This window comes from Heptranchias perlo, chromosome 1 (genome assembly GCF_035084215.1).
Source record: "Heptranchias perlo isolate sHepPer1 chromosome 1, sHepPer1.hap1, whole genome shotgun sequence".
Lineage (NCBI taxonomy): Eukaryota > Metazoa > Chordata > Chondrichthyes > Hexanchiformes > Hexanchidae > Heptranchias > Heptranchias perlo.
Window position 1 is genome coordinate 49,287,665 of NC_090325.1, and position 22,368 is coordinate 49,310,032.

The 22,368-nt window shown below is 40.8% G+C and overlaps 1 protein-coding gene across 2 annotated transcripts; it reads right to left on the reverse strand.

Moving 5' to 3' along the window:
- Positions 1-330: 330 nt before the first annotated feature.
- myorg (myogenesis regulating glycosidase) lies at positions 331-20,401 on the reverse strand. Of its 2 annotated transcripts, XM_067984790.1 has the most exons (4): positions 20,248-20,401; positions 18,517-18,676; positions 6,350-6,448; positions 331-5,873 (listed from the first exon to the last, which is right to left on the reverse strand). In XM_067984790.1, the coding sequence occupies exon 4, from the start codon at positions 5,766-5,768 to the stop codon at positions 3,654-3,656; it is 2,115 nt and encodes a 704-aa protein (XP_067840891.1). In that variant the 5' UTR covers positions 5,769-5,873; positions 6,350-6,448; positions 18,517-18,676; positions 20,248-20,401; the 3' UTR covers positions 331-3,653. The 2 variants fall into 2 exon arrangements, with proteins under 2 accessions (XP_067840891.1, XP_067840899.1); XM_067984798.1 differs by lacking the exon at positions 18,517-18,676.
- Positions 20,402-22,368: the final 1,967 nt, after the last annotated feature.

Genomic DNA, 22,368 nt, shown 5'->3' on the forward strand with positions numbered 1-22,368 from the left:
AGTGGCCGACAATTAAGCCTGATGTCCCAATGGAACTTTTCTCTGCACTAAACAGAACTGACAGCTTTATGAATGAATGTGCTGTTGACATGAAGCAAACCACAGTCATTGAATATTTTGCAAAATGACTGAACTCTGCATTGCACGGCTTTAGAGTGCTCAAGTTTTGATAACGTACATTTCAATAGTTGCTCTGATGTTTTATTGCATTTTTATATTGTTTGTTTCGCCTTTGTATTTCACTGTATTTTGTCAGAATTGCTTAATTTGAACTGCAGGATAATATGATTTTTTTTTAAGCAAAAAATGACAATTAACAGTAGACTGTAGTCAGTTTGTACAGCACACATGGACAGTAAGCAGCTATTTTGTTGCAACTGTACAGTGGATTTTAATGGGGAGGTACAATGAACATTTAATGCCTTGAATTATACCCAATTATACATATTATGATACTATGATATGAAGAGTAATCACATCCCAGATCCTTTGAGTTCTATCTCAGTTGTGAAGAGGCAACATGTCCTGAGTGGGTTTTTTGGACAGAGGTGTTGTGCTTAATTGAGATTAGGATCAATTCCTCACTTAAGGAACTAAATGCCACCATAAGTAAAAAGATAATTTTAAATCTTAGCATTGCCAACGAAACTACAGCAGTAGGCATGCAACAGGATTTTTAAAATTAATATATTGTGAGGCAACAGAATCAAATAGTTTTTATGAAGTTTGTGGAGTTAAAAAGTAAACTGTTTTGAAACAAGTTTAGATCAGGAAAAACACTCCGATTTCTGAGTTCAATATTTTTGGAGTTTACTCTGACTAAGTTAGATCCTACCATAAACATTCCTGATGGATATGTACAGTGATATTTACATACAGTTGTATCAATTAAGTATAATCAATAGTAATCCTTCAGATCTGATTGACAAACTAGGTATTTACCCAACTTTAATTTTCTGTGGTAGAGCTAGAGATTATGGGAGATATTCCCTTCCAACACTTTTTTTTTGTTACCCTTGATGCTCTTTAAAAGTTTCCTGGTCTATTATCTAAGCAAATGTAAGTTTCTCAGAGCATTTAAGTCAGCCTCTGGCTAGATTACAAATCATTTTTTTCACTAAGTGTGCTAGGGATTGTTGACTCAAATGGATGTGGTTTTTGAGCCAGTTTTATCCTGATCTAGGGTTAGATATATTTACATAGAGGGGGAAAAAAATCATGACATCAGAAGATTTCTAGTTTCACATCAGCATTCAGTTTACTGATCTAATGCTTCTTGTGATCACCTTGTCCTGTATAGGCCCAGAGTATAAAATAATGGCCATAATGATAGGCAGCAATCCTAGTTTAGGTTTCCCTTTCTTCTGCTTGTTTCCATTCTGTCTTCTTGTCTCAAATAACTTTCAGTAGAAAGCAATTGCATGGAGAAGCCACAAGGAGCAGAGTAAGGCTCACAATGTGTGTTCTGACTAAAATTTAACTTGGTACAATTTTTACTATTGTTTGCAAGACTGTCTGTAGGTTTTATCTTTAGTACTGCTTGGACTGCTTTTACTTGGTTTACAGTTGTTCTGTTTCATTGATGTAGTCAAAGAAGCACAGAACTCTACCTCACAGGAGGCCGTCCTGCCCGTCACTTCGTTGCCCTCACATTTTGATCTAAATTATGCATTGGTATTCTTTATGCTTCAAATGTCTTACGTACGAACATACATACAAATTAAGACCAGGAGTAGGCCATTTGGCCCCTCGAGCCTGCTCTGCCATTTGATAAGATCGTGGCTGATCTGATTGTGACCTCAACCCTACTTTCCTGTCTACCTACTATAACCTTTGACTCCCTTGTTAATCAGGAATCTATCTAACTCAGCCTTAAAAATATTCAATGACCCTGCCTCCACCACTCTCTGGGGAAGGGAGTTCCACAGACTCAACCCTCAGAGAAAAAAATTCTCCTCATCTCAGTCTTAAATGGGAGACCCCTTATTTTTAATCTGTGGCTCCTAATTCTAGTCTCTCCCAGTGGACTATTTCACCCAATTTTGTTATTGCTCATTTATAGTGCCATATTGCTGCACATTTTGTTTTACACCTTGCTTTTATTGTCACTTCAATGATTGGTCCAATTGCTCACAAGTTGTACATTGGATTTCGTTGTGGTTGACAGTTATGCTGGGAAGGAGGGTTGCTCCTGTTTGTGCCGACATGTTCAATTCATATGGCTTGAAACCATGCTTTAAAACTCTGGGAATTTTGCTAGCGCTGGACTACTGTAGAACCATTGAAAATGTCAGTACAGGGGAGGTCAGTCAGCCCATTGTACCTGCGCCAATGCTAGTTCCTCCACTGGAACCATCTACTCTAATCTAATTTCTCTGCTCTTTCCCTGTACCCTGCCTCTTAAATTACATAATTCACCCAGCTTCAATAGCCACTGTGGTAATGCATTCCAATGTCGAATAACCTTTTGTGTGAAAACAGTTCTTCTAACCTTCAATTTCTGCTTCTGATACGAATGCAGAGCTGATATCCTCTGGTCACTGACTTAACAAACAGCATAAATATGTTTTCATTATTTACCCTCAACCTTTTCAGAATATAACACATGGGTTAGATTCCCCCATAACCTTCTCTGCTCCAGTGAATACAGACCTAGTTTTTCTACATCTTTCACAACTATACCCTCGGCATCATTCTAGTGAAGCTACATTGCACCTTTTCCTTAGCTTCAATATCAGTTTACAACAGAATGCCCAAAACTGCACACAGTACTGCAACTGTAGTCCAACCAATGCTTTGTTCAGATACAACGTTACTTGCTTGTTTTGCATTCAATTTTCCTATATAAAACCCAGAATCTCATCTGTCAATTTTACGGTCTTCCTCCATTTGTAATTATGCTTTCAAAGATCTGTGTATCTGTAATCCCAGATTTCCTTACCTCCAGATAGTTTTACCATTCTCTGTCCTTTTATCAAATGTATTACTTCAAATTTAAGTACACTGAACTGCATTTGCCACACATTTGCCCATTCCTCTAACCTGTTTTCCTGTGGTCTCCTGCACGCTTCCTCAGTTTGCCATGCCCCCTAATTTGGCAAGAGCAAATTTTGACTTATCTGTCTCGATATTCTGTCCAAATTATTTAGGTACATAAAATAGAATGTTCTCGTTGATCCATGGCTCACTAAAAATGGTGTTAAGATTCAACACTGCAATTTACAACAAAAACAAAATACTATCCTTTGTTTTTTAAAAAAATTCCTGTTACCTCTCTCACAGCCCATTTGATTCTTAACAGAAACACATGCCTGTTTGTTTTTAAATGAACCAATTAAAAAAACTTATTCCTTCATTTAGTTTTATTATTCACCTATTTTCTTTATCCATTAGGGAGTGACTAACCCTTTTTTTAAAAAAAGCAACTGGTTCAGTTGGAGAAAGAGAAATTTAAAAAAATCTCCAGTACTAGTATCTTTTTTAAAGTTATGGTACATCAAGTATAACACTAACAAGTCTGCTTGTGGATAATTCTGGAACTAAATATGTCTGAACACAGATGCTAGCACTGGATCTGTAATCCATTTGCAAGAAAGAATTTCCTTTTAACTAGCTATCTGAATTACCCCAAATTAAAACGAGAAAAAAATAAATCAAATCATTCTGGTAAAATAGGCCACTTCATCGAGATCAACCGCAAAGTCTGTTAGGAGAATTGGTGTTTTATCAAAAAGGCCTCCATTGAAACTCTGCCATTTTCCATCAGGAAGATAGATATCTCTTGCTTTTTTACCTTTTTCCAGAATGGGGGCTACCATAAGATAATCTCCAATTAAAAACTGTGTGTCTACCTTTTGTGCCACTTTGTCATCTGGAGCAATCCACCAGAGGGGCCTTATGATTGGATTACCTGTCTGAGTGGTTTCCTCTGCTAATCGGAGGATAAGGGGCACAACTAAACTTTCGCGGAGCTGTGTAAATTTATATGCAATCTTCAAAACCTCATTGTCATATAGCCAAGGAGGAATGGAGAACTGCATGGCCGGAAGAAAAGCTGATAGTTCGAGCCAGCGTATATAAAGCTCGGGCTCTGGGATCTCATCAGAGCCGGCAGTTTTATTTGGATAAACGTTGCCTCCAATCATATCAGGCAATATGAAGTGGTATCCCAAGATACTCATGGTGAGGGCGGTAGGAATCAAAGACTTTAAACCAAGCTCGTAACCCCAAACAGAATCACGGTCGATCATGCGGACAAAACAAGGGAGCGTCTGGGTCCGATATCCTACTCTCACTTCAGCCAACTTGCAGTACAATGCTGCAGTTTCTGCATACAGTTTACTAAATATGCTGGGATCAGACAAAGGCTTCTGAGTGCTAAACTCTGCAGGAAGGTAACTGGTCTCACCTGCATCAAATTTAAAGGACACAATCCCATACTTTGATCTCAAGTGTTCCAATCTTTTCTGAAACCAATCTGTGGTTTCAGGATTGGTGAAGTCCAAAACTGCCGCAATCCCGTGCCACCATTCCACAAGGGCAGGAAGTCTCCCACTGGGGTCCATAACAAAATAAGAACTTTCTATTCCCTTGGCAAAACTGGGAGAATTGTAATTAACAAAGGGATGGACCCACAATGTCACCTGGAATCCATCATCCTTTAGCTTTTGCAGCAGTTCTGAAGCATTTGGAAACTTCACTGGATCAAAGTCAAATTCTCCATAACTACTGGAGTATTGGTCATCTATTTCAATATGACTGCAATTGAATTGATACTTCTTAATTTTTTCTGCGTAATGCAACACTTTATCCTGGTTCACTTCAGTTTTGTACAGAGCCCAGGTGGACCATATAGGGTACCTGAACATACTTTCTGAAGGCATAATCTCAGGCTTTTTGAAATGTTTTTTGGCCATGTATCTGTGGACAATTTTCAAATCAGAACCAACACAGACTTGATAACTTAGCTCTACAAATGGCTGTTGTCCTGTCGTCTGCTTAAATGGAGAATCTTTGTAGCTGGCATGCAGGCAAAATGCCTCTTTATCAGAGCTATTCCAACCAACATGCAGAGGGACTGAATCATTAACTCGAATGGCCACGGACTTAGAGGAGACCCAGTACCTTTCTAAAATTCCACCAAAGCCTTCACGCTTTGAGTACACATCACCCGTTACATATGGCTTAGGATCCACTACATCTGAAATTTTGATAGGCCAGTGCTGTCTGCTAGTCTCTGCTCCTCCATACCAATGTCCGTCTGCCCAATACATGCAATGTTCAACAGAGTCCAATACTACAGTCTTCCATTTGATGTTGTAGCAAGTTATGGTATCTTTGGGCTTAAAGGTTTCAATAAAGAAGTCCACCTCCTCTTTACCAGACTTTGTGCAGTTTAGCCAGTCTCCAGACTCATCTTGCAAACATGACTCAAGGTCAATAGGAGCAGATTTGAAGCCCATTTCAAATGAAACCAAGTTAGCAGTTTTTCTGATGACAAATCCATCCTTATAGAGTGCCAACTGTTCTATTTTAAAGCTGTTTAATTTCTTCAGTGACGCTGTGTAGTAGCACCAAGCAACTACTGCTGCAATTACCAGCACCAAGCCCAGGAAAATAGTGCAAATTAATGGCTTGAGTTCTTTGGATTGTTTGTCCCTGGCAGCAGGCAAACTTCCTGGCACAACTTGGTACATTGCATCGACTCGTGAGTTTCCTCCTCTACCTGTGCGGTGCTGTAGCTGATCTCGGTTGTAGGTATGAGGCATAAGGTTGTCATCAGGTACCCCTGCGTCTTTGGTGTTTTGTAGCTACTCCACAAACGGATTATCATCGTAATACTGAATGGAGCCAGAAAGCATTGTGCAGGAATTCTGGATGACAAGGGAAGAAAAAAAAAGCTCTTTTTAATCTTTAGCCTGCTAAATCGCAGATTTCCACTTCCCATTCAAGTGGATTTTCAACAACCTAAAGATTAAATCCAGCTTCCAAATTTTTTTTATTTGAGAAGCAGTTAAGAAAACATCCAAATGGGACATCATCTTCTGGTTAAACGTAGCAACAAATTAGAATTCCTGACTCGTTTCATTCAGTGCCTGTAGAGCTTTCATTAAAGCTTATCTTGCTTATCCCCATATTCAGGTCCCTAAGCGGATTCACTGACTAAAATTATCAGAGTTATGTTTACGCATTCCTTCAGTAACTGACCCTTCTGATTAAAATTGAAAGTGCAGCATTTACTTCTGCTGTTTTCTATTGTTGATCAAGCAGCAATACAAGTACATGTAAAGCATTTATTTATTCTTCAAATTTTCTTTTTTTTTAAGAAAAGTAATTATGCATAGCTTACCCCAGAATAGGAAAACCTGTATTTCAGCCATCATTGAAATGCTCTGGTAATAAACTTTGTAGAAAATATTGGGCACCTTTGGTTAGGTAAGCCAAATGCCTGTAAATGTGAAAAGATCAGTGAATAAACATATTCAATGAACCAAATAATAATATTATACACACACAACTGTACCATAAAACTAGTAACTGAAAAATTGATGCCATACATACAGCTTTGAGAGAGAACAGAAAGAGAGAAAGAAAGAAAGCAAGCAACAGCAAGAGAGTGATTTGTGAATAAATATGATAAAATCTAAACCAATTGAGAGAGATGTGGTTATGAACAAAGAATATTTCACTTGTGGAAACAACGAGAGATAAGGAGCAGGAAAGATGGATGACTATCCGAAGGGTGTGGAAAGGCAGGCAGAGAAGGTTAGAACAGTGCCCAGAGCAACTTATGCTTTCAAACAGATTGGAAGCTCTTGCTTCCTGTGGGGAAAATGAGGTGTCTGAGTAGGGCCAAGTAAATACTAATGGCACCAACAAACAAGGGATAGCTCGGGTTAGGGGAGATTAGCAAAACAGCTAGAAATGCGGTAGTGGCAGGGGATTTATTCGAGGGGCGGACATGATCTTTTGCAGTTTTTTTTTATTCATTCAAGGGACGTGGGTGTCACTGGCAAGGCATTTATTGCCCATCCCTAATTGCCCTTGAGAAGGTGGTGGTGAGCCGCCTTCTTGAACCGCTGCAGTCTGTGTGGTGAAGGTTCTCCCACAATGCTGTTAGGAAGGGAGTTCCAGGATTTTGACCCAGTGACGATGAAGGAACGGCGATATATTTCCAAGTCGGGATGGTGTGTGACTTGGAGGGAACGTGCAGGTGGTGTTGTTCCCATGTGCCTGCTACTCTTGTCCTTCTAGCTGGTAGAGGTCGGGAGTTTGGGAGGTGCTGTTGAAGAAGCCTTGGCGAGTTGCTGCAGTGCATCCTGTGGATGGTACAAGCAGGCTCCTTTGTCCTGGATGGTGTCGAGCTTCGAGTGTTGTTGGAGCTGCACTCATCCAGGCAAGTGGAGAGTATTCCATCACCCTCCTCACTTGTGCCTTGTAGATGGTGGAAAGGCTTTGGGGAGTCAGGAAGTGAGTCGCCGCAGAATACCCAGCCTCTGACCTGCTCTTGTAGCCACAGGATTTATACGGCTGGTCCAGTTAAGTTTCTGGTCAATGGTGGACCCCCCCTCCCCCCAGGATGTTGATGGTGGGGGATTTGGCGATGGTAATGCCGTTGAATGTCAAGGGGAGGTTCAGGCCAACAATCCTGGATGCTTTGTTGCCTTCCCAATGCTGAGTTCAGGGACATATTATATAGGCTGGAAAAGATTTTGCAAAGAGAGGGAGAAAAACCAGTTATCATGCTCCAAGTGGGAGACAATTACTTAAGTAAAGATGGACCTCAACTCCTGCAAAATTAATTTAGATTAGGAAACAAATTTAGGAGCAGGTCTTCACAGGTGATAATCTCAGGATTACTTCTCCAGCCGTGCACTAAACAGAGAAGGACAATAGGATTAGAGAAATAAATGCAAAGCTAAAGGAAGAGGCATTCCATTTTGTTGGACATTAGCACAGGTTTGGGACAGATGGGAGTTATTCCGCAAGAATAGGCTACATCTGAACAAGGAGAGTTCTGGTGAAACGGTCAAATAGGGAAGTGACAATGTATTTAAACTAGGAAGACCGGAGTTGGGAAAATAAAACCAACCAGGATCAGTTAATAGTGAAGGGAGAAATAGATGAAGATAACATTCATGCCGAAAGTAATTTAGCAAGAGGAATATGGAGTAGATGAGCAAAATTAAATGGACTAGCTATAAAAGGGGAAAAGAGTGAAGTAAAGGTAGAGGGTAGCTCCCAGACTGTTTCCCAGTTTCAGTCACACCATCTAGGAAGGGGGGGGGGGGGGCGGGGGGGCGGGGGGGAGAATTAAAATGAAGAAAAAGAATCAGGATTGGTCCTGCAGTACTCTCATGGGGAAACGCAGAGCAACACCGATAGAAAATGAAAAACACAAACAGAAATTAAAGCAAAGATTTAGTTTATTTTTAGTTTCAAAATGTGTGATTTTGTAGCAGGCTCTTCTATGAAGACCATACCTCTAAACCTCAGTTTCAATTGCTTGTCTACTACCACCCTGACCACTCACTATTTGCATCATAAAAATAAACAAACTGCCCATGGTTAAAATATCCCCTTTGTTAACTGAATATTGGTAATTGGTTGGGAAGTAGGAGACAGAGTAGAGATAAAGAGGACATTCTCTGATTGGTGGGATGTGATGTGGTGTTCCCCAAGGATCTGTAATGGGGCTTCAGCTTTTCACCATACATATCAATGAGTTGGATGAAAGAATTGAGAGTTGTATATCCAAGTGTGCAGATGACACTAACTTAGCAGGCACAGCAAGATGTGTAGATGGCAGCTGAAAGTTACAAAGGGACATGAACAGATTAAGTGAGTTGGCAAAACTATGGCAGATGGAGTTCAATCTGGGGAAGTCTGAGGTCATTCACTTTAGATCAAAGAAAGACAAATTGGAATATTTTCTAAACGGCAAAAGACTAGGAACTGTGAAGGAATAAAGGGATTTGGGTGTCCATGTACTCAAATCACTAAAAGCTAGTGTACAGGTACAAAAAGTTAATGGAATGTTGGCCTTTATCTCAAGGAGGTTGGAATGCAAAGGGAGAAAGTGATGGTTCAGTTGTACAGAGCCTTGGTCAGACCCCATCTAGAGTACTGTGTTCAGTTCTGGGCACCGTACCTCAGGAAGGATACAATGACCTTTGAGGGGTTCGAGCACAGATTCAGCAGAATGATACCAGGGCTTAAAGGGATAAATTATGAGGATAGGTTGTATAAAATCGTATTGCCTTGAATTTAGAAGGTTGAGGGGTTATCTAATCAAAGTGTTTAAAATGATAAAAGGATTCCATAGCGTCGATAAAGAGAAACCATTTCCTTTGGTGAGTGAATCCAGAACAACGGGGCACATTTACAGTGAAAGTAGGAAGCACTTTTTCAACAAAGGATAGTGGAAATCTGGAATTTCCTCCTCCAAAAGGCTGTGGAGGCTGGATCAATTGAAATTTTCAAGACTGAGATTGACAGATTTTTATTAGGTAGGGATATTAAAGGATATGGATTAAAGGCTGGTAAATGGATTTAAGGTATGGATCAGCCATAATCTAACTGAATGGCAAAATCAACTTGAGGGGCTGAATGGCCTACCCCTGTTCTTATGTTCCTAAATACATCCAAGTCCATCAAAACCAAAAGGCCCAGCTCTCACTATTTCTGAATGAAATAATCAATAGGAAAAGCACAAATCAATCCAGTAACAAAAACATGGCTTGGTTTGTTTAATTTTAAAAAAAAGTATTAATGACTGCAAATTTACAATTTTGCTAAATTACTGCAATTTTTACGGTTATGCAACCTCCTACAAGAGCACACACCACTGTTCCCTTGTTTCCCCCACCACACACCGACTGTAACCAAGACAATGGTCTGCTCCCAAGTTGCTGCCAATTTCACTCTTGACCAGCCAATGGGGGGTACACAAGTAACCTAGTGGATGCATATTTAATTTGCATCCCTCCTCCAGGAAGAGGCGTGGACTCTGCTCAGAAGCCTCCATAAATCAGGGGCTAAGATTGAGAACGTAGCACAATAAAGGCAGCTAAACCTGCATTCCTCCACTATGTGGAACCATGCACTGGTCTGTCATCTGGCTGGACAACTACTACAATTTATTCACATTTTTCAGTTTCATTCTTTCTACATTTCTGCCTCTGTTTCTACATGCTCTTAGCTGATTTTGTTACCTGAATGGGCTGAAGTTGAACCCAGGATGCAGAGATGAAAGTACACTATGGTTATCCACATTGCACTTTACTTTTTGTTCTGAGCGTCATCCAAGGACAAATACAAATACATCGGGAAATTTCATTGTTACAGTAATAATATAGCAGAGCTTTGGCCTCCCCACAGATGAGGTCACTTCTGTTCCTATTTACCTTTTAAATCTAGTAATTTACAGGCAAATTCAGAACTCAATCAGATTGGGATCAGTTAAATTATGCGTGCATCATGGGTCAAAATACATTAACACTTACTACCAATACTTCAGTCAATAAAGCAAGTAAACATATTAGTAATAAATAGCATTTATCCATATTAATGACAGAATTAATTCATCTCTTTAAACACTTTATATATTTTGAGGATGAACTGTTTTTTTTTTAAAAAAAAGTATTTTCTCTCCTTCCCCTTTCATAAATATCCCTCTGCGACACTCCTCCAGTTAAAAAAAGTGAGTGGGAAGGCTGCCCTGGGACTGAACACCAGAGTGTTTAGAAGAGCAGCCTATATGATTCTGATTCTTCTCCGTCTCCGTCTCCCTCTCCACCCCCCACCCCTGCTGTGAACAAATTCCATGTAAGTGTGAGAGAAATTCAACATGGAAGATTTCACCTTGCTGCCACGGAATTACAATATCCATAGAATCCATGTCAGAACCAGTTACAAAAGGATCAGTGAATTATAGCTGCTGTGAAGAAGTTGTGTGAGAAAGATGCATATAGCTTTCATCCTGCTCACAAGGAACTCAAGAAGCTCTATACCATCCAGGACAAAGCAGCCCACTTGATTGGCACCCCATCCACCACCCTAAACATTCACTCCCTTCACCACCGGCGCACTGTGGCTGCAGTGTGTACCATCCACAGGACGCACTGCAGCAACTCGCCAAGGCTTCTTCGACAGCACCTCCCAAACCCGCGACCTCTACCACCTAGAAGGACAAGGGCATCAGATGCATGGGAACACCACCACCTGCACGTTCCCCTCCAAATCACACACCATCCCTACTTGGAAATATATCGCCGTTCCTTCATCGTCGCTGGGTCAAAATCCTGGAACTCCCTTCCTAACAGCACTGTTGGAGAACCTTCACCACACGGACTGCAGCGGTTCAAGAAGGCGGCTCACCATCACCTTCTCAAGGGCAATTAGGGATGGGCAATAAATGCCAGCCTCGCCAGCGACGCCCACATCCCGTGAACGAATAAAAAAGTACCCAATATTAGTATATTCAGGTAGAACATTTACAAATAACTGAGGCATGAGTGGGGAAAAACATTCAAAATATTTCTTTAAGCATTTATGCAGTTTAAGCCATTTAATACATTGAGGTAATGTTGTTATTTGAGATAAAAAAAATTTTGTGTTGCACAGGGGGACTGATGGTTGTACCAGAGCTAGAAGGCGATGTTGACAAGGCATTTGGTTGCTTACCTCAAATATTACAGCTGAAGTCAGCCAACCAGGCCTGGACCGTGTTAAATGATCACTTATTTAGGTATTGGTCATTGGAAACTTGACAGTGGCTAAAACTTCCCTGGGCAACTTCAGAAAGAACTGCAAATCCACAGTGGAAAGTAAGGGTGAAGAAGATATCCACATAAATAACTGAGAAAGTGAAATATACTGAGGATCAGCTTCATTGCTGTCAAGAATGATCCTATTCCAGAACTCCTCCACCTACCTCACACTAAAGCCTTAATCAATTTAAGGAAGACTTGCATAGTCTAAAAATTCGAGCCAAGACTTTCAGGAGTGAAGTTAGGAAACACTTCTACACTCAAAGGGTGGTAGAAGTTTGGAACTCTCTTCCGCAAACAGCAGTTGATGCTAGCTCAATTGTTAATTTTAAATCTGAGATTGATAGATTTTTGTTAACCAAAGGTATTAAGGGATATGGGGCTAAGGCGGCCATTGAATGGCGGAACAAGCTCGAGGAGCTAAATGGCCTACTCCTGTTCCTAATTACTCTAAAGTGCGGTGACTATTAAATCTGTAAAAGTAATGCCCATTTTGTGCAGCGATATTTTACAGCAATGAAATGAATGACTAGTTAATAGCATCAAAAACAGATTATTTGCAGAAAGAATTTTGACCAGGAGAATTCCCTGCCTTTCGATGGATAGTGCAATGAGATTTTTAACATTCACCTGAACCACGGGAAGTTGGAAAATTGATTGAAATGTCTCATCTGAAGGACTGAGCATATTGACATCTATAGAATGGGATACATTGGAATTCCACCCTTGGATTAAGTTTATTCTTCTCAGGATTGTATTGCAAGAGTTTTTTTTAATGTAATTTTACTCCTGAAACTATCTCCCATCTTCAGTCTGCTTGCCCTTGATTTTCCCTGCCAGAAGGATGCCAATGGCCCTGCTTCTACACAGCTGCCAATGTTTCCTGTACCCAATTGCCGTGACATGACATGCACTGTTTACGTATGACTCTTGCTTCCATTTTGTCACCCCCCTGCAGGGCGACACTGCAGTCCCTATGCAGCATCTCAAAGCATGTCAGATCATGAGCTAAGCAGATACTGAACATATATTCATTCCCTCACTCTACATAGTTAACCCATGTAACGTGCAAGGTGTCAAATGTTAATTATGCCCATTTGAAATGGGCATCTAGCGTTGCTAGGCAGTGGCAAATATACTGGAATTCATGTAAAGGATACAGTAATATATAGGTAAGTGTATTTTTACATTGGTTTCTTTCCTGCTGCCACTTAGGCCTTTGTGCCAATTTTAATTTATTTTTGGCCCCAGCACCATTACTGGCACCAATGGATTTTTCAATATGAAAATCCCTATCTGACATGATTGGAAGAGGACCACCTACTGAGGAATGCCAGGCTGCTCAAGCTGCACAAGAATTGTTCCATGCCCACAGTGGGTACTCACACACCCATGTGTATCCATATATGCAGACAGAGATGAACATACCTCACTTCAGATAATTAGTGCTACTAGGAGGCTCCTGTTTCTAAAGGAAGCTGGGACCGTAGACCTGATGACACACTACTATCTTTGATTGCCTGAGGATGCCCAGTCCCATTATGCCCTGCTTTCAACTGCACTGCATTAAAGGTGGGTGCCAGGGTGATCAACAGCCAATGTACCCTGATTGGTATCTTGGCAGATTTAGCCACCAACCATTTCTGCAGACAGTGGCACACTTACCTAGCAATGACTTGGGGGGGAACGGTCTTCTCAGGGGCTTAGTCAGCAGAAAGGCAGATGCAGAGCTGTGCAGCATAGGGCTAACACATCCATTGAAAGTAATGATCATCTAGAGATTCAAATCTGCCCCATGTTGCAACACTATGGAGTGGCACAAGCACACCATAAGCACATCACAAGCACATCATAAGCACATCATAAAGCACCAAATTTTAACAGCAGCCAAGCAGAGGATCATGGGCTGAGTTGCTCTGCTGTTTGCTTGCAGACTTATGTCTGCACCTTCATGCCTTCTCCTTTCCCTTCTTTTATCCCTGTGCCTTGGTCCTCTATTTCTTCAGCCTACGCAGAGGCTACTAATGGATTGTCATCGCTGTTGAGGCTCTCCAAAAGGCTTGCTGAAGTTTTGTCCCCTATTTCGACACTCCTTTAATTGTTCCTATCCCATTAAATTTTACGTGTGTGCAGTTTTGCATTCGCACCTATAGTGTGCTCCGCTACCACCGTCCAAATCTGCACCTAAAGTTATGTTAATGAGCCGACCAAGGAAAATTGGGTGTAAACAGCACATTTTCATTTGAGAAGGATAAATTACTCCCAATTGAGGAAATCTAGACAAGTGTAGTGCATTATCCGGGATTCAGCTACAAAGCCATCACTTCCTCTTTTTACATTGGCTCGTCATTAATCTCTGGTGTGTGGAATGCTGTCACTGGAATCTACCTAAAAGTGCTCCAGATGATTCAGTACTACCCATTACAGCAGCAGCATTATCCTCACAGTCTCGTCATCTCACCTCCCCCGCACCCCTGCAGCATTAATTTATTTCAGTGCTCCCATATGTACCAAGAGTCATGCAGCTGCTGGCATGAGTCACTGGAGGGAGGAAAGATAATTGGAAAACATTCAGCTGTAGGTAAACATAAACATGATTGAAGTACAATCTTTACGAGCAAGGATAAAATTATGGACATGATACCGAACCACTAAGAGCACCAGTCACTTCCCATATATAGTACTCATCTAATAATAAAATTCAAAAACAGTGTTTAAAAATTCACCCAAGGCTATTTTCAACACTAGTTGGAAAAGGAAATTGTATGGCCATGCACTTCCACGCAGCTACAGCCTCGCCCGATTTCAAAGGCTCACCATCATGCTGCTCGTTTTACCAGAGTCAGTGCCAGGAACGGCAATACTCAGGGGCCAATCAGCTCATTTTATTTTTTGCTTTTCCGGTTTTCTTCCCTCACTATGTCTTTCCTGAAGTACAGTTCCACGGCCTATCAATGCCTACTGACATCTCACCTAGGTGCCCATTCTTCATGGTGAGCCCAAAGAGAAAGTGCTGCTCGATCATGGGGTATGTCAGGGCTGAGCCTGACCCTGTCCACTTCCAACATCCAGACACAGGCACTTTCCACCAGGAATAGGGGATCCTGGGCTTTATAAATAGAGGCATAGAGTACAAAGGTAAGGAAGTCATGATGAACCTTTATAAAACACTGGTTCGGCCACAACTGGAGTATTGTGTCCAGTTCTGGGCACCGCACTTTAGGAAAGATGTGAAGGCCTTAGAGAGGGTGCAGAAGAGATTTACTAGAATGATTCATAGAATGTTACGGCACAGAAGGAGGCCATTTGGCCCATCATGTCCGTGTCGGCCGAGAAAGAGCTATCCAGCTTAATCCCACTTTCCAGCACTTGGTCCGTAGCCCTGTAGGTTACGGCACTTCAAGTGCACATCCAAGTACTTTTTTAAATTATGAGGGTTTCTGCCTCTACCATTCTTTCAGGCAGTGAGTTCCAGATGCCCCCCAACCCTTTGGGTGAAAAAAAATTCTCCTCAGCTCCACTCTAATCCTTCTAACAATTACTTTAAATCTATGCCCCCGGTCACTGACCCCTCTGCTAAGGGAAATAGGTCCTCCCTATCCACTCTATCTAGTCCCCTCATCATTTTACACACCTCAATTAAATCTCCCCTCAGCCTCCTTTGTTCCAATGAAAACAACCCCAGCCTATCCAATCTTTTCTCATAGCTAAAATTCTCCAGCCCTGGCAACATCCTCATAAATCTCCTCTGTACCCTCTCTAGTGCAATCACATCTTTCCTGTAATGTGGTGACCAGAACTGTATGCAGTACTCAAGCTGTGGCCTAACCAATGTTTTATACAGTTTAGCATAACCTCCCTGCTCTTATATTCTATGCCTCGGCTAGTAAAGGAATAGAGCTGCGCACATGCATTTAAAGCAGTATTTAGATGATAATACAACTGATGTTTGCTCACACCAGGGGGAACTACTCTTAAAAACTGTACCTACAGTATAACTTAAGCATAACATATTCCTTCATGATGAATAGGAAAGGGCCTAGCCCCAACTTGGCAACTCCTTCTCTGGCAGTATGGATGAATTGAGGAAAAGCCCCTGTCTCTGGAAATCACATGGACAAATGGCCATTCCACATGCTGCATCTCAGAACTTGAACATACTGAATCACTGATTCATAGAAACGCTGGCAATCCGCAAGTATAAAAATGTTGACCATGTATACTTGAATAAATTCAATGTGGGGAGGGGGGGAACTTTTCTCCTTTGTTGCTGCTGCTTCGATCCTACCCCACTCCTCTCCCAGCCTTCCCTCACTACTCTTGGCCCTGCTTTGCTGCTCTTTCTTCAGCCATACAACATTACTCTGATACCCTTTCTTCCTCTCCGCAGCTCTCCTGGCCTTCTCTATTGCTCCTACCCGGCCTCCCTTCAGCTATTTCCTTGCAGTGCCCTGCCGCTCTTTCTTTGACCATTCTTGCCATTTAAACTTTGACAGAGACAGATGGGGAAGGACACAGAAATAGGAGGTTTGTATATTTTTTTTTTACTGCCACCTTTTCTTCAGCCAGTGCAGGGACAAACACGGACTGAAAGGAAGGATGACTGAACAGAGACGAAAGCAGAGATAAGAGATTTACAATTGTTTTTCTACCACCCTTTCTTCAGCTGGTGTGATGACAGAAATGGAGTTATACATCTACCCGAGGAAGGATGAATGGACAGAATCAGAGAGCAGAGAAATGCGGACGCAGACAGGAGCAAAGATGTGAGAGGGGGAAAAAGACATGAGAACATGGACAGAATAAGCAACATGAGGTTAAGACATCAATAAGAGACAGGTACATAACATTTCACAGAGCTCATTTCAAGTGTAGCAAACAGTGCTCATTTCAAAGAAAAAGACATCAAATGTACAAAGAATAATATCAGAGATATGGTGCACACAGAGAGAGGAATAGCTGACAGTTAACATATCATAGGAGAGACAAATTTTATAGAAGAGATCACATACGTAGACTTTCAGACACAGATAAATGAGAGAGAAACTGGAGCAACAAGAGAGATATCAGGAATATCACACCAAGAAACAAATGCAGAAAGATTGGGTGCAAAAAAAAAATCAAGAAAGAGGAGATATTCAGGCAACAGATAGAGAGACAGACTGATTGACTGTCGAGACACAAAAGTGAGGGGTGCAGAGGTCTCACCGTGATCAACACCATAGGAGATTCTATATATATTTTTGTATCTGTCTGAGATTGTATATATTTACAGCAGAAATTTTAATTGTCTATCTCCTTAGTTCCAAATGTTCATCTATATCTCTATAAACAATTGATATGTACATAGCTCCACACTTTCTAGTCTCCTTATGAGCTGAAGGCGGCTAGCTAAAATCTACCTGCCTCTACGAAGATCTAAATTTGTTCGATTCAACAATAGTAAGTGGACTCTTGTCTGTTGCCCCTTTTTATACCTCTTGACTGGTTGGTAAGACTGGTTATAAATTCATAACTGTCAGCCTCATTCATAAATAACAGGCTCTCAATTTCACAACTGAACCAATCACGATTCTGTATACTGTATATTTGAAAATTGTGTAAGACTGCCTCTCAAGCCTGTTACCAGAGACACTAGAACAACGAACTTCACAACATAGGTAACAAAATAGGTTGAGTCAGTAGGTGGCTTTGTAAAATATCATGTATTGTGTCAGATTTAAAGTGACAACTACAAAAAAAGAAAAGAAAATTGCTTCACAGCCATCTCCAAATGTAGATTCCAAGAACCCCATAGCCTCCCCGTCACAGAATGTCCCCAGCAGCTCAAGCTGAAACCTTAAACTCAAGGATAAAACAACTGAAAACAATTTCTGCACATTCAGTCATCCCAAACACATGAAGCATGCAATATGTCTCACGTTGCGCAGATATCGCACATTACAGGCTAAACGAAACAATTTTCTCTTAAAATTTAATAAAAACACAATTTAGCGATTTAATCCCTCAAATATAATTTTATACCAACTGCCTCTTAAAGGCCGATCGCTCACCGAGGCTAAACTCCATACTAAACTGGCCCATCACACTATTATTTGAACAATTCCCAATATTGAATAACTAAAATTAAGTAAATTAAAGCAAAATGCAAAAGAATAAATAAGTAAAATTTCAGTACTTGCCCCAATCACTCCTGCTGAGGATAAAAACTCCACACTCTACTGGCCCTTCACACTACACTAATCTTGGTACTTAAGACTAACTTCTCACTAGTAAACTAAAATTTATAATTTCTTAATTTACACAGTAGCCCAACTGCCATGGGGGAAAAAAAAATCAGAAAACTGTTTAATGACACCACCTATCTAATTGATTGATTAACCTATTACCGGCTGAAATCAGCCCACAAGTAAGGCACCAAACAAACGTGTTATAGTTCATAATATTGAACAGCTAATGTAAATTAAAGTTAAAATACAATATAATATTGTAATAAGTAAAATTGCTGTGTTGATCCAACCACTCCCACTGAGCTAAACACTACACTCACTTGGCTCTTTGCACTCCAATGGTCTCTCCACTGGGTGTTATGTAACATTTATAAATGCGGTCAGATTTGCTGATGATACGAAACTGGGAAGGGTAGTGAAATCAGATGAAGCAGCTCTGAAATTAACAAATGACAGCTGAAATTTAGTGCAAACAAGTGTAAAGTACTGCACATAAAGAAAAATAAGTAACATACCTATTCCATTAATGGAGCAGTAAACTTGACACTAAACATATCTGCAATAAGGGGACTGTAGAGTCTTTCTGGATGGATGAATTAAGATGGGCCGAATAGTCTTCCTCATCTGTAATTATATCTTCCACTCTCAATCCCAGGAAGCCATTACATACACAAACTATAAATAGATAACAACTTCAATACATATACCACTTTTAATGTAAAAAAAATCCGAAGGCCAGTCACAATCACACAATCAGACAAAAAATGGATACCAAGCCAAAGGAGAAGATATTAGGAGGGATGACCAAACGTTTGGTCAAAGAAGTGGGTTTTAAGCAGCGTCTTAAAGGAGGAAAGGGAGTTGGAGAGGTTTAGGCAGGGTATTCCGTCCAGAGCGTAGGGCCTAGATGGCCGAAGGCACAGCCGCCAATGATGGTGCGAAGGGAGGGATGCCAGAATTAGAGGACTGCAGAGTTCTAGGGAGGAGTTGTAGGACTGGAGTAGTTATAGAAAGGAGGGGGGGTGAGGCCATGGAGATTTAAGCACAAAATAAATGAGATTTTAAACTGGAGATGTTGGGGGACCAGGAACCAACATAGGTCAGGAGTTGATAGCCTAGTGGGACTTGGTGCAAGTTAGGAAAGGGACAGCAGAGTTTGGGATGTGATAAACTTTATGGAGGGTGCAGGATGGGAAGCCAGCCCAGAGATCTTTGAAATAGTAAAATTTGGAGGTGACAAATTCACAGATGAGGGTTTCTGCAGCAGATGGGCTGGGGCAGTGGAAGAGCTGGAGGCGCAAGCAGAGGAAGGCAATGTTACGGAGGTGGATGTCGGTGGTCTTTGTGATGGAGAGGTTATGGGTCAGAAGCTCAGGTCCGGGTTAAATAAGATGCCGAGATTGCAAACAGCCCGAGACAATGGCTGGGAAGGGAACGGAATCACTGGCGAGAGTACAGATTTTGTGTCGGGGTCTGAAGTTGATGGCTTTGATAGATGAGTGGAACCAAGGATAGTCCCACTAAGCTGCACAACAGAGGAGAGGCGTTGAACGGGGATGTTGTGATCGGCTGTGTCAAAGGCTGCAAAGAGGTCGAGGAGAGATAGTGATCCATGGTCACAGTGACAGAAGATCTTTCACAAAGGCTGTAAGTAATAATGACGCAGTTTGGAGTATATATATATTTTGTATTCTAATTTTTTTGATCTGTAACATTGTGGTAATAGGCACAGTTCCACAATGTTACAGATCAGAAAAGTTCAAACTCTATCTGATTGAACAGTTTATTTGTAAAAAGAAAATGCCTGGGATACGTTAGCAAAGAGATTTATATTCGGCATGAACTGACAGATTGAAAACCCATTTAAACATATGTTGTAGCTTTTTAAAAAAAAAATGATCTACGAAGAAACGTCACAATTTTTAAACCAAGAGTAACTGACTTTAGCAAACCTGATCCCCACAATCCTGCACCAATGCTCTCTCTCTATATATAAAAAAAACACTCACTTCCAACAGCAAGGTAACAGGTTATGTAGTTTCAGCATCTCCTGAAATAATGAATATTTTACAAACCCCGACTTTCTTTTTTTTTAGTATCACAACCACTAAAATATTTCAACTGCACAGAGAGGGTGGGTGAGGTAATTAATGAGAATAACCAGCAGGAAGGTTAAATTTAAAAGAAGGGCCTCTCTCCGGGCAAAGGGAAATTTGAATAAAAAAAACAACAGAAAAAAAACTCACCGACGACAACAGCTCACTGCGCCCACCCTGCTTATATTTAATTATCCCTCCTGCAGCAAGCAAACGTGAAAGTGAGGAGGACCTGACACTTGTGCCCTTGCGATCGAGTTAAACGCCGTTCGTGCGCCGCAGCCTCCCCCAAATCCACAAATACCAAATACCACAGGCACGGTGGAGCCCGGCCTTCCCCAGCGCCGCCGCCCATTGGCTGCGTAACTCAACCTCGTGCCGTCAATCAATTACAATGCACCCTGGGAGCTGTAGTTCAAATGGCAGCTGCTTTATTTGCATGTTTAAAGCTGCAGTATTGACACCACCTGGTTTGGCCTTAGAACGGTGATCAGGAGAGTTCAGGAGAAATATCTTCCTCTAAAAAGCAAGGACAAACTAGCCAATAATGAAACACCATGGATGAATAAAAAAAGAGATAAGGGTAAAATTATTTTTTTTTAAAAAAAGCATACTCTAAGTACATAGACAATAAAAGGAGATGATGACAAAAGGGAATACCTAGAGGTTAGGAAAGAAGTTTTTTTTTAAAAAAATCAGGAAACCAAAGAGGAACTACGAAATTAAATTATCAGGAAATATAAAAAGAAATTGTAAAGTATTCTACAGACACATAAATAACAAAAGAGAAAAAGGATAGGGATAGAGCCACTAAGGGATGCACAAGATGATGGCAGAAATATTGAATAGCTACTTTGCCTCACTATTTACCAGGGAGGCTAAGGTGGGCATGACATTAGAAGAAGAGATTAAAAAAGATATTAAAACATTTAAGGGGGGAGATAATTGATAAACTAATCAAACTTAGAGAGGATAAAATCCCTGGTTCAGATGGATTGCATCTGTGAATATTAAAAGAAGTTAGGGAGGATATAGCAGAGGCACCATTACATATATATTAAAAAATTCATTAGAAAAGGGAATAGTGCCAGAGGACTGGTGGACAGCTAATGTTATTTCCATATTTAAAAAGGGAGATAGAACAAGTCCAGGGAACTATAGACCAATTAGCTTAACCTCAGTGGTAGGAAAGCTAATGGAATCTTTACTCAAAGTTATGATAGAAAAACATCTAGAAAACAAAGATATGATAAAGAATAGTCAGCACGGATTTCAGAAGGGAAAGTCATGCCTGACCAACCTTATTCAATTCTTTGAATAAGTAACAGAAAGAGTAGACAAGGGTAACGTAGTAGATGTAATATAATTTTCAAAAGGCCTTCGATAAGGTACCATCTTGTAGACTCATAACTATGATCAGAGCATGTGGATTCAGGGGACACATAGCAGAATAGATAGCAAGTTGGCTACAAAACAGGGGGTAGGGGTTCAAGGGTAGCTACTCAGACTGGCAAAAGGTGGGAAGTGGTGCTGCACTTCCACACAGGGATCGTGCTGGGACCACTGTTGTTCACAATTTACATGAACGATTTGGACTCGGGAATTGGAAGCACAATTTCAAAATTTGCAGATGATACCAAATTGGGGGGGGTGTAGTTAATACAAAGGAAGAAGGCGACAAAATATAAGAAGACATTAATAAACTTGCAGAGTGGGCGTACAATTGGCAAATGAATTTCAATATAGGTAAGCGTGAGGTGTTGCATTTTGGTAGAAAGAATAAGGAGGCCACATACTTCTTGGATAATAAGTCTAAATGGGGTAGAGGAGCAAAAGGATCTAGGGGTACAGATACACAAATCACAAAGTAGCGATGCAGATTAATAAGGTCTTTAAAAAAGGCAAACCAAGCACTGGGGTTCATTTCTAGAAGGATAGAATTGAAAAGCAGAGAGGTTATGTTGAACTTGTATAGAACCTTGGTTAGACCACACTTGGAGTACTGTGCACGGTTCTGGTCTCCATATTATAAAAAAGGATATATAGGCATTGGAGAAGGTACAAAAAAGATTCACAACGATGATACCGAACTGAGAGGCTATACTTATCAGGAAAGGCTGAACAGGCTGGGACTCTTTTCTCGAGAAAAGAGAAGGCTGACTGGTGATCTGATAGAGGTCTTTCAGATTATGAAAGGGTTTGATAGGGTAGATGTAGAGGTCATAAGTATAAGATAGTCACTGATAAATCCAATAGGGAATTCAGGAGAAA

Coding starts and splice junctions, on each gene's coding strand:
- myorg (XM_067984798.1), bottom strand. CDS start 5,768: ATGCCTCATACCTACAACCGAGATCAGCTACAGCACCGCACAGGTAGA.